The sequence below is a fragment of the Dipodomys merriami genome, unplaced genomic scaffold (assembly GCF_024711535.1).
Source record: "Dipodomys merriami isolate MVZ:Mamm:240054 unplaced genomic scaffold, mDipMer1.0.p SCAF_11, whole genome shotgun sequence".
NCBI lineage: Eukaryota > Metazoa > Chordata > Mammalia > Rodentia > Heteromyidae > Dipodomys > Dipodomys merriami.
Genome location: NW_027202382.1, coordinates 16,368,861 through 16,381,581, shown reverse-complemented (window position 1 = coordinate 16,381,581; position 12,721 = coordinate 16,368,861). Strand labels below are relative to the sequence as shown.

Here is a 12,721-nt window from a genome sequence, read left to right as displayed (position 1 = left end):
CTGAGCCAGGCCTCCAACCCCATGATTGGTACTTGTTTGTTTTGGGCCCTTTCTGGTACGTTTAAAACCAAGCCTCCATGACAATACTGTCAATAACAGTGATAGATGGTTCCCCTCAATTACTCCTGGTTTCCTCATACTCGTGTCTGAACTGTGGACATGAGTGAGGTTTCACAGTACACCACATAACTCTGAGGGGGCCACTCACCCTGGTGCTGTGTGCCTTGTGCTGCCTCCTGTGTAGAAAGCTCCTTTGCCCTTGGCTTACCTAGAGGAAGAGTTGAAGCTGATTCCTTCAGCACAGAGCAAGGCTTTGCAAATGGTAGTGCTGTGGCCTGGCCTTGGGAGAGTGAGGAGATTACAGAGAGCATTCACCTATGTGAAGGGGCAGACAACTGTGTGAGAAAAGTGACCAGAGTGTAGGTGTGGAAACTTACTATTTGTATTGTTATTCTTACCAAAACTGTGTTGACCTTCTATAATCCTCCTTTAATCTAGTTCTCCTTTGCTATGTGTCTCTTTTAATTTTTCTGATGGTCTAGGTATTGCGATCAAGTGTTACAGTTAACTAGGCTCTGCTTGTCCTATCCTTGATGAAGAGATGAAGGCAGGAATCTGGACATGGTCTAAATACTGAAACACCTGAGGTGGGCAGCAGAACCTAGCAGATCACTACATGTCAACTAAACAGATAGTCTTTTTGTAGCTCCCCACAGAATAAGGCTGAGACAATCTCAGAAAATTATTTAATGGTAGTTACAGACTTTGGGCTCAGATATGTACAGCCATAAACGTGGCAAGCATTTCTCCCAGCACTGGTCTTTTGCAGACTACCGATCAGGCTTCCCCTTGGTTTCTAAATCCAGCCTGGAGTGTCCAGCAGAATCTCAGGGCACTAGGTCTCAGGCCTTAGTCCCATTTAGCTACAGCTTAAATTCACTGGGCATTGGTTCCCCTCTCAGGCCAGCTAGCAAGTTGTTAGCTGCCAACAAGGACATGGTGTTGCGAGTCTGGTTGGTGGCACTGCCAATGTGAGGCAGGATCACTAGAAAGGAGAGAGAGGCAGGTTAGAGAATAGTTCAAGACCCTAAGCTTGCTTCTTTCATGTTGAGTTTGCCAGTATGGAAGACCCTGGAACTTGCCTTAGTGCTCCTTTGTTTCCCCTCATACGATCATACCACCGCCAGGACTGGGGCTAAGGATAACAGTAAAGGGACAGCAGGCAACTGAGACCCACACAAAAAGAACAAGGGACCTGCACCCTAGAAACAGCTTAGAAGCTAGGCACCAACCACTTGTCACACCTTATACCCCTAAAGTGATGGATGCCCAGGTCTTCAGAAGATGAAGTACTGGATGGCACGCCCTGCAGAGCAGTGGGGTCAAGCAAGTGAGGTCACTTGTCCCTAAAGAGCTGCCTTTTGAAGCAGTACCTGCATGATAAACTGACTCTCAGCTTGGAAGATGCGAATTTTTTTCCCCCAGTTGCAGGCAAGGCCCTAACATCACAGCCAGGCAGGCTGGAGTTGGATAGGACTGTAGAGTTGCCAAGGCTGCAATAATGGACGCCTTCATTGGGCAGGCAGCAAAGGACTTGTTTGGTTTTCCATGCCAGAATGTAAAAGGATAACCTACAGCTCTGACCAATGGTGAGTAGAGGCAGAAACCTTAATATGTAAATTATTATTAGTCAAGCCAGCTGCTGGTGACTCATCCCTATAGCTACTCAAGAGGCTGAGATCTGAGAATCATGGTTCAGAGCATATCCCACACACAGTCATGTAGAAAGCTGTTAAGCAGACAACTGAAGAGGCAGAAAGGCAAGTGCTGAGACTGGTCCCAGAGCCAGCAAAACCAGTCACCTGGGAGTCAGTTGGGTGCACAGTCTCAGGTCCAGCCCAGGTCTGCTAAAGCAGAAACCCAAGGGGTTGACCCCTGGAGCCCTGTCCCTCAAGGACTCAAAAAGGAAGTATGAGGGCTGGGAAGGTGGCTCAGTGGTAGAGCACTTGCCTTGCATGCCTGAGGCCCTGGGTTCGATTCCTCAGCATCACATAAGCAAAAAGAAAAAAGCCGGAAGTGGCATTATAGCTCAAGTGGTAGAGCACTAGCCTTGAGCTGAAGAGCTAAGGGACAGCACTCAGGCCCAGAGTTCAGGCCCCACGACCGGACCCCAAAAAAAAAAAAAAAAAGAAGTATGAGAGCTAGTACAATGAGTGTCACAGATAGCAATGGCTAGGGGAGCATAGGAAGAGGGTGGGACTGTTACAGTGCAAAGAATGAAGAAAGGGCCACCATAGCTCAAACTCACAACTCTGTGGGGTACTGACTAGCTGGGGAGCCAAATATTGGAAAACCCACACTGGATTCTTTAGCCACCTTAGGAGGAACTGCTGCTGCTAGTGACAGAGGTGCAGCTGTGTGCCACTCCAGACTGGCAGATGGGTGGGCAGGCAGGCAGGCAGGCAAGAGGGACTAGCCTCCAGCACCCCACACTGATGAAACCTGGTAGCTAAGAAATGGTTGAACACAGGCCCCAGTCCTACCCACAAAACAGAAGAAGGTTTTATTGCTGTGAGAAAACACTGGCCTAAGTGTAAATACTGGTGGTGTCATTACTACTTTTCTCACACACTGATACTAGGCATTGATAGTAATGAGATTTCTCCATGATAGTCACAAGAGTAGGACAAGTGGCCAGCCTCCTCTTCCTCTATGAGCTACTCTGTTGGGGACAAAGACCCAACTGAGCATGCTCAGAAGGGTCTCTCTTGGATCACTAATAGCCTAAACAATTCACAGACCTTGTTTGTCTGTGTTTAGCACCACTTAAACTGGCTCCATACAGCCCAGGACCACCTGTCAACCCTGGTTCACAGTGCAGGCATGTGCGCTGGGAACATACAGCTCTTACCACAGTTCTTGAGAGTCAGCAGAGGGTGGTTAGTGGGCAATGGTTCTGGGGTCGTCACATCCAGTCCAGCAGCTGCAATCTGGCCACTAGCTAAGGCCTCATACAGGTCATCCTGGTTTACGACATCTCCCCTGGAAATGATCATGCAATATGGATGCCCTTTACCCAGGCTTTTTTGCTTTCTTTTTTTTTTTTTTGCCAGTCATGGGGCCAGAACTCTGGGCCTGGGCTCTGTCCCTGAGCTCTTCAGCTCCAGGCTAGTGCTCTACCAATTGAGCCACAATGCCACTTCTGGTTTCTTCTGCTTTATGTAGTACTGAGGAATCGAACCCAGAGCCTCATGCATGCAAGGCAAGCACTCTACCACTGAGCCACCTTCCCAGCCCCAACCCCAGGCTTTTTTGTTCCAGACAACAACCCACTTCACATTTGGTACCTCTCATTTCTAAAGCAGCACATCTTAGAAGTGTGCTATAGGAAGTCTGGATAGTCCTATACTGAAGAGCTCTAGTCCTGCCACTTGCTAGCTGTGTGACCCTTGACAAGGGTCTCAAATTCTTTAGATCTCAGTTTCCTCTGTAACACGTGGAAACTCCCACCGACCTCCCAGGAATGCTGGGAGGAATAAAGCTTATTGACATGCACTACAGCAGGAACAGAGCCTACAAGTTGCATTTGTGTTGGACTCCCCACTCCCACTCCATTGAGAATCAACATACAATCAGGGACCTGCCTAACAAGGGCAGAGAGATCAGTAAACACATAGCTTAAGTGTCTAGCGATTTTCAGCCACCTCTTGGTGGTTCACGCCTATAATCCTAGCTACTCAGGAGGCTTAGATCTGAGGATTACAGTTCGAAGTTTGAAGTTTGAAGCCAGCTTCAGCAGGGAAGTCAGTAAGACTCTAATCTCCATTTAACCGCCAAAAAAGCTGGAGGGGGAGCTGTGGCTCAAGTGGTAAAGCACTAGTGTTGAGCAAGAAACTTAAGTGTCAGGGCCCAAGCTTTGAGTTTAAGCCTGGGGACTGGCACAAAAAAAAAACCCAAAAAACAAAAAATGGTTTTCCCGAGACTTCATATGGTACACCCTTCATGGTGGAATAGTAGGCCTGCCCAAGGCTGCCTGGTGACTTGGTGCACACCAAGCCTGTACTGCCTGAACCTCAGTACTGTGAGGCAGGCCCCGAGGAAGGCTGGGGCTACTGCTGGGAACCAGTTCTTCACAAGGCCTTTCCTGTATTTCTGAGTTGTTGGTCCATGGTGGTTAATGGAGACTTAGCTCAGCCTGAGGTCTCAGCAACAACCCAGAAGGAGGAAAACCTAGGATCACAGGAGTGGGGACAGACTGCTCAGGGATGTTCAGGGGCCCCAGGTTACCTGCTGATGTTGACAAACACAGCTGTCTTCTTCATCTTCTGGAAGAAGTCCTTGTTGCAGAGCCCCTTGGTGTCAGGTGTTAAGGAGCAGGCCACCACAATAAAGTCAGACTCAGCAGCCAGCTCGGGGGCAGACACTGAGGGGGAAGAACAGGGCTCCATCAGAGGCTAAATCCTAGCAAGAGACAGCCAGATAGTGGAGACTAACAAAATGGTGCTGGCGCTCATGCCCCCTCATAACAGAAACTCCCAAGATGCTTTCTAAAGGCCTGATCTCTACATGTAGAGCTCTTAATGACTGCACAAAGCTGGCAGCCACTTGTGGGATCCTGGTACACCACATCATCTACCAGACCCTTGGGTTTAGCAGATGGAGAAAAAGTAGTGAGAGAAGGGTGGGAGATTTTTCAAGGATCTATAATCTGGACCAATCTTGCTTTTTCCTCCTTCAGTGCTGGATGTGCTGACAGGGAGGAATGACAAGATCCAGCCTCCATCAGCATTTCATCACACCATGCAGCTCACAGGGCCTGGATCAAGGCAGTATATCCCTGCACCTCTGCCCACACACTGAGAAAATGCTATACTCCCTAAGCAGACCTGTGTCCAGAGGTAGGCAGATTAGATAACACCTGATGGAGCACAGCAGATTCCAGTCACCTGGAGCTCCCACATTCTACCTGCAAATGCCACCATTTAAGGGAGACTCCCAAAAGAACACAGATGAAGGTCCAGTGGCAATCAAGGTTTTACTTACCAAATTCTGCCTGGAATTCTGCTGCTTCCTGAGTCCTAGGATGACGTCCTGTGTACAGAAACCTCTGGACACCAAATGGTTTCAATCGCCGCGCAACGGCCTGGCCTAGAGGCAAGGAGTCAAAATCATGGCTTGCTCTCAGCCTTTAAAAAATGACAGCAGCATCCAACAGGTCTAGGACAGTGTCTCAATGGCAGCACTGTCTCCATGAATTAGTCCTGTCTTACTGAGTGGAGTCGAGTGTGATCAGTCCCTAGCCAACCTGCAGCCCTCAGCAATCTGGAGACAATGCTTCTGGCTCAAACTGTCTTCACATGATCCCAACCATCCTGAGGAACAATTACTAGCCTTCTCCATGGACTGGATGTGACAGCCCTATAGATGTCTGGTCAAGGGGTCTCCTCCCTCTTTTCTGAGAACCCTCTGCTTCCGTTACTGTAATCCCAGACCTGATGGTGGCGTTGTCCAACTTCCAACTTGCTCCAAACTTGAAAGAGCTTTTCACACTTGGGCAATTGGATTTTTCAGACTTAGAACAAGATCCAGAGTCACTGAACTCTAAGCAACTCTCTCCAGTTAAGACAGGCAGACTGTTGCCTGGCCAGACAGGTTAGCCACACTCCCTATGCATGGCCCTGCACAGGATGATAGAGCATCATGGACGATTGCTTGGCTGGCCACTGGAAAAGGACTAGCTCTGCTGTGTCAGCAGAATGGTAGGTAGACTGCTCACTGGGCCTCTCTCCATTTGAAGGCTTCACAATTCAGTGCCTTTGAAAAGCCTCACCTGTGAGATTATTGGGCTCTCCACAGTGAGATGCTCTTCAAGGTCTATCTAGTCCAGCATCTGTAACCACTGTTTGTACCAGTCCTGAGGCTTAAATTCAGGGCTTGGGCACTGTCTCTGAGCTTCTTTTTGTTCAAGGCTAGTGCTCTACCACTTGACCCACAACTCCACTTCCAACTTTCTGGTAGTTAACTAGAGATGTCTCATGTACTTTCCTGCTCAAGCTGGCTTTGAACATTGATCCTCAGATCTCATCCTAAGTAGATAAGACTGCAAGCGTGAGCCACTAGCACCAGGACCTTGTTCTATTTTTTTTTTTTGGTTGGTTTGGGGCCTGAACTCTGGGCCTGGGTGCTGTCCCTCAGCTCTTCAGCTCAAGGCTAGTGCTCTACCACTTACGCCCTCACCACTTCCACCTTTTTCTGCTTATGTGGTGCTGAGGAATCGAACCCAGGCCTCATGCATGCAAAGCAAGCACTCTACCACTGAGCCACCTTCCCAGCCCTCCTTGTTCTATTCTTTAGAGAGCTGATATCCTAAGGAACTCTGTCATATAATGAGTTCTGAAGGACTCCTGGTTTTACTTATTTATTCCGTTGCATATATGTTTTACAAAGTGGTTCTTCTTAGCCTCTCCAAAGGGCATGCAGTGTTCCAGCCCACATCACCAGGGACTCAAACCAAGCCAGGAGTACTGAGAGGCGGTCGGGGTGGAGGTGGGGGTGAGCTCACCTATGCGCCCGAGCCCTAAAATGCCGACAGTGCTCTGCGTGAGTCCATAACCACACATCCACATGGGTTTCCATGTTGTCCAGCCACCACTGTGGGGAGGGGGAGGAGTGGTGAGCAGCTTTAGCAAAGATGAGTCACAGGAGGCCAACATACCCAGCACCCCTAGTTGTGATGCAAAGTCTAAACTCACCTCCTGCTGAAAGGGCTATGAGTGGGGTAATGATATCTCCAACCCTCTATCCCCACCCCTCTCACCCCCCCCACCCCACTCCCCACCCTCCCACTCCCGGCCAGCTACTTTGCTGTGCCATTACACAGCAGTGGTGCCTCCTTTGAAGTTATCTGGGACACAGTTATTTGTTTGTTTTGTTTTGTTTTTGGTCCAGTCGTGGGGCCTGTACTCTGGGCCTGGACACTGTCCCTCAGCTCAAGGCTAGCGCTCTACCACTTGAGCCACAGCACCACTTCTGGTTTTTTCTTTTTTGCTTATGTGGTGCTGGGGAATTGAACCCAGGGCCTCATGCATGCAAGGCAAGCGCTCTACCACTGAGCCACCTTCCCAGACCTGGGACACAGTTATTGAGGCCAGGAAACATGACCTGCCTGTTGTTGCAAACTTGGGGAACTGGAAGCCATAGGCTGTAAACTTGGAGCCTGGGAATCTGGAATCATTCTCTTGGTGCTTCAAAGCAACAACAAAAAGCCATAAGGCCTGCCCATTGCCCTAGGTGAACAGTTTGAGTCCAAGTCAAACAAGGTGCCACTCCTGTGGGCTGACGGTGAACAGGGCATTTAACACTGTGGATAGTAGAACTGGCTTGAATTCAGGTCCTGGGTGCTGCCCTTGAGCTTTTTCATTCAAGGCTGGCACTCTACCATTGAGCCATAGCCCTATTTCTGGCTTTTTGCTGATTGATTGGAAATAAGAGTCTCATGGACTTTCTTGCCCAGCTGTGATCAGATCTCAGTCTCCTGAGTTAGCTAGGAACAAGCTTGCTTCTTTAGGAAAACAGTATGGTGCTCATGGTGTGCCCAGTGCAGGTGTGGCTTTCAAAGCAACCTCTAGCCTCTGGGGTTTGCTGAGTGAGGCATCCTGGGTGCTCAGGATCACCTTTGGTACTGAAGAGCATGCCCCCTGCTACTTCTTCTGTGAAGTCACCAACCAGCAAATGTCTGTTCCTTCTCATCTCTCATGAGTTCCCTTCTTGCCCTGTTACCGCACCTCTGCCTTGTGCTCTATTTTAGTTGTGTCCACTCTTCCCACTCAGTGGCACGCACGAGGGACAGAGAACACACCCAGATCAGGCTGGCCCTGGTTCTCAGGAACCACCAGTTGAGCAGAGATTGCTTTCTTGGGAGGTATCACTCACTTCTTCACTTCCTCAATGGCCTCTGGCAACCGGCGGCAGGTGGTGAGTAGCAGGGAGACAGCGAGTTCTGCAGTGGCATCAGTCAGGACATCTGGAGTATAGCCTACTCGAATCCCACTAGGGATCAAACATGTAGGGTTAAATCAGTCTCCTGCACATTTAGCAATGTCCACTGCTGGTCATTCCCATACTGTGACTTCTGCTCTCCCTGCCAGGAAGATTGGAGCTATAAATGGGCACCAAGAGGTGGCCAGTCCTCATTCCCTTTTCTGTTACCTTCACTTGGGAAGGACATAATGATGGAAGATCAGGGTTCAAGGTTTGGTGCAAGTAATCACTTATTCTTTCGAAATTTCCTCTTGGGAAAGGGCAATAGTAACATTTGCCTTTTCTATTTCCAGGAGTGCTGTGGGGATAAGAAAAGGGTAATACTAGAAGAGGGTACCCATTGTTCTGACTTTCTGGGCTTACATGGCTTATGCACACATGGACACATTTGACCATCCGCCATTTGCCTTTCTCACTGAGAGAACAAACTACCAGTTCCTCTGGCCTGCTCTCCATTAGCCACCCTCATCCCAGGCCCTGTCCTGAGCCTGAGTTGCATTTACCGCTTCTTGATTTCATCCAAAGCCAGGTGGTCGACGCCCACAGACAGGGTGCTGATGACTTTGAGGTCAGCTCCTGTTGTACAGAAAATGTATTGTCTTCCCTCATAGAATTTGAAGCCATGTACTGGGGACTGTTCTGGGGACACCAGCTCATTAATAAATGTTCGTAGACCAGGAGGAAAGGCTGGCATCTCTAGTCCTCGGGTAAAACTCTGAACATCTTCAGCCAGCGACAGCTATGGTGGCTCAGGGAGGCTGTGTCCTGGCCAAGTCACAGCAGATGGGTCTCTTAGAACCTCAGACACTCAACCTTACCTCCTTTACCCACTGGTGTTCTTGGGTCTCCTCTGATCCCCTCTGAGGCCTACCTTCTCATACCTCCTCCTTCTCCAGAAAGACCCCAGATGCTCAGGGGTTGGGGTGGCTCAGCACTAACTTAAAAGCATTTTTCCTATCACATAGCTCTAAACCAGAACTGTTCTCCAAACTGTCCAACACAACTCACAGAGTGATGTTAACTCTACTTCAGAGCCAAGAGCTGTGGGTGGGCTATGCAAACACACACTAGGTGCCTGCTGCTGTAGGCACTGAGCTGGATCCTCCCTTGGGCTGCATGAGGGGCTCAAAAGGAGCAGTGTTTTGCTCAAGGTCACAGAACAAGGCTGTGGCAGGACAGGAAGGGCACCCAGGACATCCTTCCCACCCCCCATATCCCTGGATCCACACTGAGCTCTTTGCCGTGCTGGAGTCTCTCCAAGGGATTCACAGCAGGTAAGGGCAACTCATGCCAATAACTGAACACAGCTTCTGCCCAGTACTTCAGGGTGTGCCTTCTGAGGGTTCAGAAGGTAAGAAAAGCATTCTAGATCCCACCCAAGGGAGAAGACCTCCTCAGAATCCCGCCCAGGCTGCCCAGCACACACCTGCAGCATCCAGAACCTTTTTATCCACGCGGTCAGAGAGGAGGCAGAGCAAGCCGTGAGCTCCTGCCACCCTGCGCTCCAGCTCCTTGCTGGGGATAGGCTCATCTGAATCCCACTGCTCCACCTCACAGCTGAAGGGAAGGAAAACCATTAAGGGGATGCAGGGAAGCCCTGCAGATACCTAGCTCTCTCAGAGCTAGCACTGCCTTCTGCTTGCTTTGACCTCAGGCTGCTGGGCTGGCTGGGGAGAATCAGGTATACAGGTAGTCTCAGAACTATTCAGAGACAAATGTTGGATGGTGAAAGTTGTCATAGATCAGAGAAAGCGGAAAAGGGCTGCGGGGCTCTCAGAGCACAGCCTAAGTGGAAAGAAGGAAAGTCTGGGGAAGCCATTGCAACATATCACCAGCAAGAGCTGACAGTCATAGGGGGCCTTCAAGAGGCCAGCTGGAAGGAGAGCCAAGAGGAGCTTGCATGTGATAGGACTTGGGCTTCTACAAGTAGCTCCATTTCTTTCTGTCCTATGAGTCCATGAAACACAGCTCTCATCTGTAGGCTGTGCCAGGAAAGATAAGCTCAAGGCCAATGGATACAGGGGTTTAGGGAGAGCTTCCTCTGCAATGGCGGGAACTAGATACTCCTCTCAGCCTTTAGAGAGGGGACAGCTGCTGGTACCTCCTGGGATACTGTTGCTGCCAACGTAAGGTGTTACAGTAGTGGGAGTTCCACACCTTTTTGGTATTGTTTTCTGCCTCTCCCATTCTCCCTTTAGTACAAAAGCAGGTCCTCCACAGAGGCTGCATTGTGCTAGGCAAAATTAAAAACATACTACATTTTCCTCTAGAATTGGTTACTCTGTGACAGTTCAAGTGCATGCGTGGCAAGATGTCAAGGTGAGACAAAGCTGAGTACAAACCTCTGGTCCACCACTTACATCTGTGGGATCCTCAGCCAAGTACTCCCTTCTTTCCCCTTTCTGCTTGCTTATTTATTTATTTTGATGTTTGTGCCAGTCCTGGAACTTAAGCTGGGGGCCAGGATACTGTCCCTTAGCTTTTTTGCTCAAGGCTAGCATCCTACCACTTCTGGCACTCTGGTGGTTAATTTGAGATAAGAGTGTCACAGGGGCTGGGAAGGTGGCTCAGTGGTAGAGCTCTTGCCATGCATGCCTGAGGCCCTGGGTTCGATTCCTCAGCACCACATAAGCAAAAAGCCGGAAGTGGCGCTGTGGCTCAAGTGGTAGAGTGCTAGCCTTGAGCTGAAGAGCTGAGGGACAGCGCCCAGACCCAGAGTTCAGGCCCCACAACTGGACCCCCCCCCCAAAAAAAAAGAGTCTCACAGGCTTTCCTGCCCAGGCTGTCTTCGAATTCCAATCCTCAGACCTCAGCCTCCTGGATAGCTAGCTAGGCATGAGTCACTGGCATGCACTCTACCTGATTTTCAGTGAATGACTTAGGAATTACAATACTGACTTCATAATGTGGCAGGAACGAAAAGCTGATGTCCAAGAAGCACCTGGTGAGTTGGAGTTGAGGGTCATCAAAAGCTCCCGCCATCCACTGGCCAGGTCGGTCACATCTATGCTCTCTGACCCTTCCTGCCCGTTTTAACCAACATCAGAGGGTAAAGAATTAACAGCCTGAACTTTGCCCCAAGGGCAGTCTCCCCTCTCGGAGAACCGCCCCGTGCCGGGTGCCCCACAGCAGGGCTAGGAGGCTGGCAGGAGCCGAATCCTAGAGAACGTTCTCTGAGCAGCCTTAAAATTTCAAGCACGACCCGGCTGGGCGCAGTTAGCAAGTCTGCCCAAGGCCAAAGCAAGCTCTGGACTCCTTCACCCTTCCTTCCCCAAACACCGGGGGCCGGGAAGAGTGCCCCCGCCGGCCCTGGCACAGCGCGAGGCGCCCCGACGGCGCGCCTGGAGATCACTGAGGCACCGTGCGCCGAGGTGCCGGGGCCTGGGGGCGGCACCGCCGGATGCAACCGGCCCGACCCGACCCGATCCGACCCGGCCCGACCCGACCCGGCCCGGCCCGACCCGACCCGACCCGACCCGGCCCGACCCGATCCGACCCGGCCCGGCTCGACCCGGGCCCGACCCGATCCGATCCGACCCGACCCGACCCGGGCCCGACTCGATCCGATCCGACCCGACCCGACCCGACCCGACCCGACCCGGCCCGGCCCGACCCGACTCGGGCCCGACCCGGCCCGGCCCGACCCGACCCGGTGCAGGACACGGCGCGCACAGCGGCGGGCACGCGGGGCGCTGGCTTACTCTGCAGCCCGGGCGAGCGCGGCCCAGCCCTCGGGGGGGATCCTGCGAGTGACGAACACCTTCATGAGTCGCGCTAGCTTCATCCAACCAGCAGCCTGAGGACAACCACGGACCCTGACCGACCAGGGACGGAAGCGGGGCCGCGCCACGGCGCGGACTGCTGCGAGACGGGGCGTGGCCTCGGAGCCCGAGGGGCGGAGCCTCTGGGAAGAGGACGGAAGGGGAGGGGCCTCAGCCGTAGAGGGACGGGGCCTTTACAGGGGCGGGGCCTCGGGGCTACTGGAGACCGGTCTGGGGCAAGGCTGGAGGCGGCGCCTTTTGGGACGACAGTGGACCGTGCAGGAGCAGGGAGAGCGGGGAGGGACCGTGACAGTGTGCGGGTATGAAGGTAGGGCTCTGAGTGTGCCCAGTGCATCTGTGTGCCATCTAGCTCTCGTGAGGACAGGACCAAACCGGAACCCTACTACTCCAGAGGATCTGGGCCTGGCAGGTGTATCTAGGAATTGATTAGAGTGGAGGGACATCTAGAGGAGAGTACTGCGAGCGTGTGTGGGGTGTCTGTGTCCATGTGAATAGGTTGTCAGAGTGGGGAAGGCCAGGAAGGGGCATGCCCTTGACCCACACACAGTGGGCTCGAAGCCTGATGCGATCTGTATACTCTCAGGAGGCTGGACAGCATGGAATGAGTATGAATCCAGAAATGACGCCTTTAGTACCTGGGACAATTCCCAATATGAAACCCACAATTGTAAAGGGGACTTTAACACCTCACAGCTATCCAGGTTCAAGGGACATCTGCTGATGCTGGAGGCAGAGCCCAGCATGAGGTCCTGGGCAGACACCCACGTTGACAGTCAGGACAGTGGGAATCCAAGCTCTGTCACCTCCAAGCTGTCTGGCCTTGATGAGATCATTGCATCTCCTTAAGCCCCAGTTTCTTCAGGGAACTACTGAGAATGACGCCATTGTCAGTCTTATCC

At 51.7% G+C, this 12,721-nt stretch overlaps 1 protein-coding gene across 1 annotated transcript; it reads right to left on the bottom strand.

Annotated features, from left to right (window-relative positions):
* Positions 1–734: 734 nt before the first annotated feature.
* On the bottom strand, positions 735–11,896 carry Grhpr (glyoxylate and hydroxypyruvate reductase). The gene is made up of 9 exons (XM_070010020.1): positions 11,742–11,896; positions 9,467–9,597; positions 8,544–8,616; positions 7,933–8,049; positions 6,563–6,651; positions 5,044–5,148; positions 4,288–4,423; positions 2,912–3,042; positions 735–1,045 (listed from the first exon to the last, which is right to left on the bottom strand). Exons 1-9 carry the CDS (start codon positions 11,822–11,824, stop codon positions 924–926), a joined length of 987 nt encoding a protein of 328 aa, XP_069866121.1. The 5' UTR covers positions 11,825–11,896; the 3' UTR covers positions 735–923.
* Between the last annotated feature and the right edge of the window lie 825 nt (positions 11,897–12,721).

Excerpts from the sequence above, each read along its gene's own strand:
- Grhpr (XM_070010020.1), bottom strand. The coding sequence starts at position 11,824 with ATGAAGCTAGCGCGACTCATGAAGGTGTTCGTCACTCGCAGGATCCCC. Across the intron at positions 8,617-9,466 it reads AAAGGTTCTGGATGCTGCAG|GAGCTGACCTCAAAGTCATC; the intron begins GTGTGTGCTGGG and ends TCTGTACAACAG. Across the intron at positions 8,050-8,543 it reads TTGGATGAAATCAAGAAGCG|TGGGATTCGAGTAGGCTATA; the intron begins GTAAATGCAACT and ends TTTGATCCCTAG.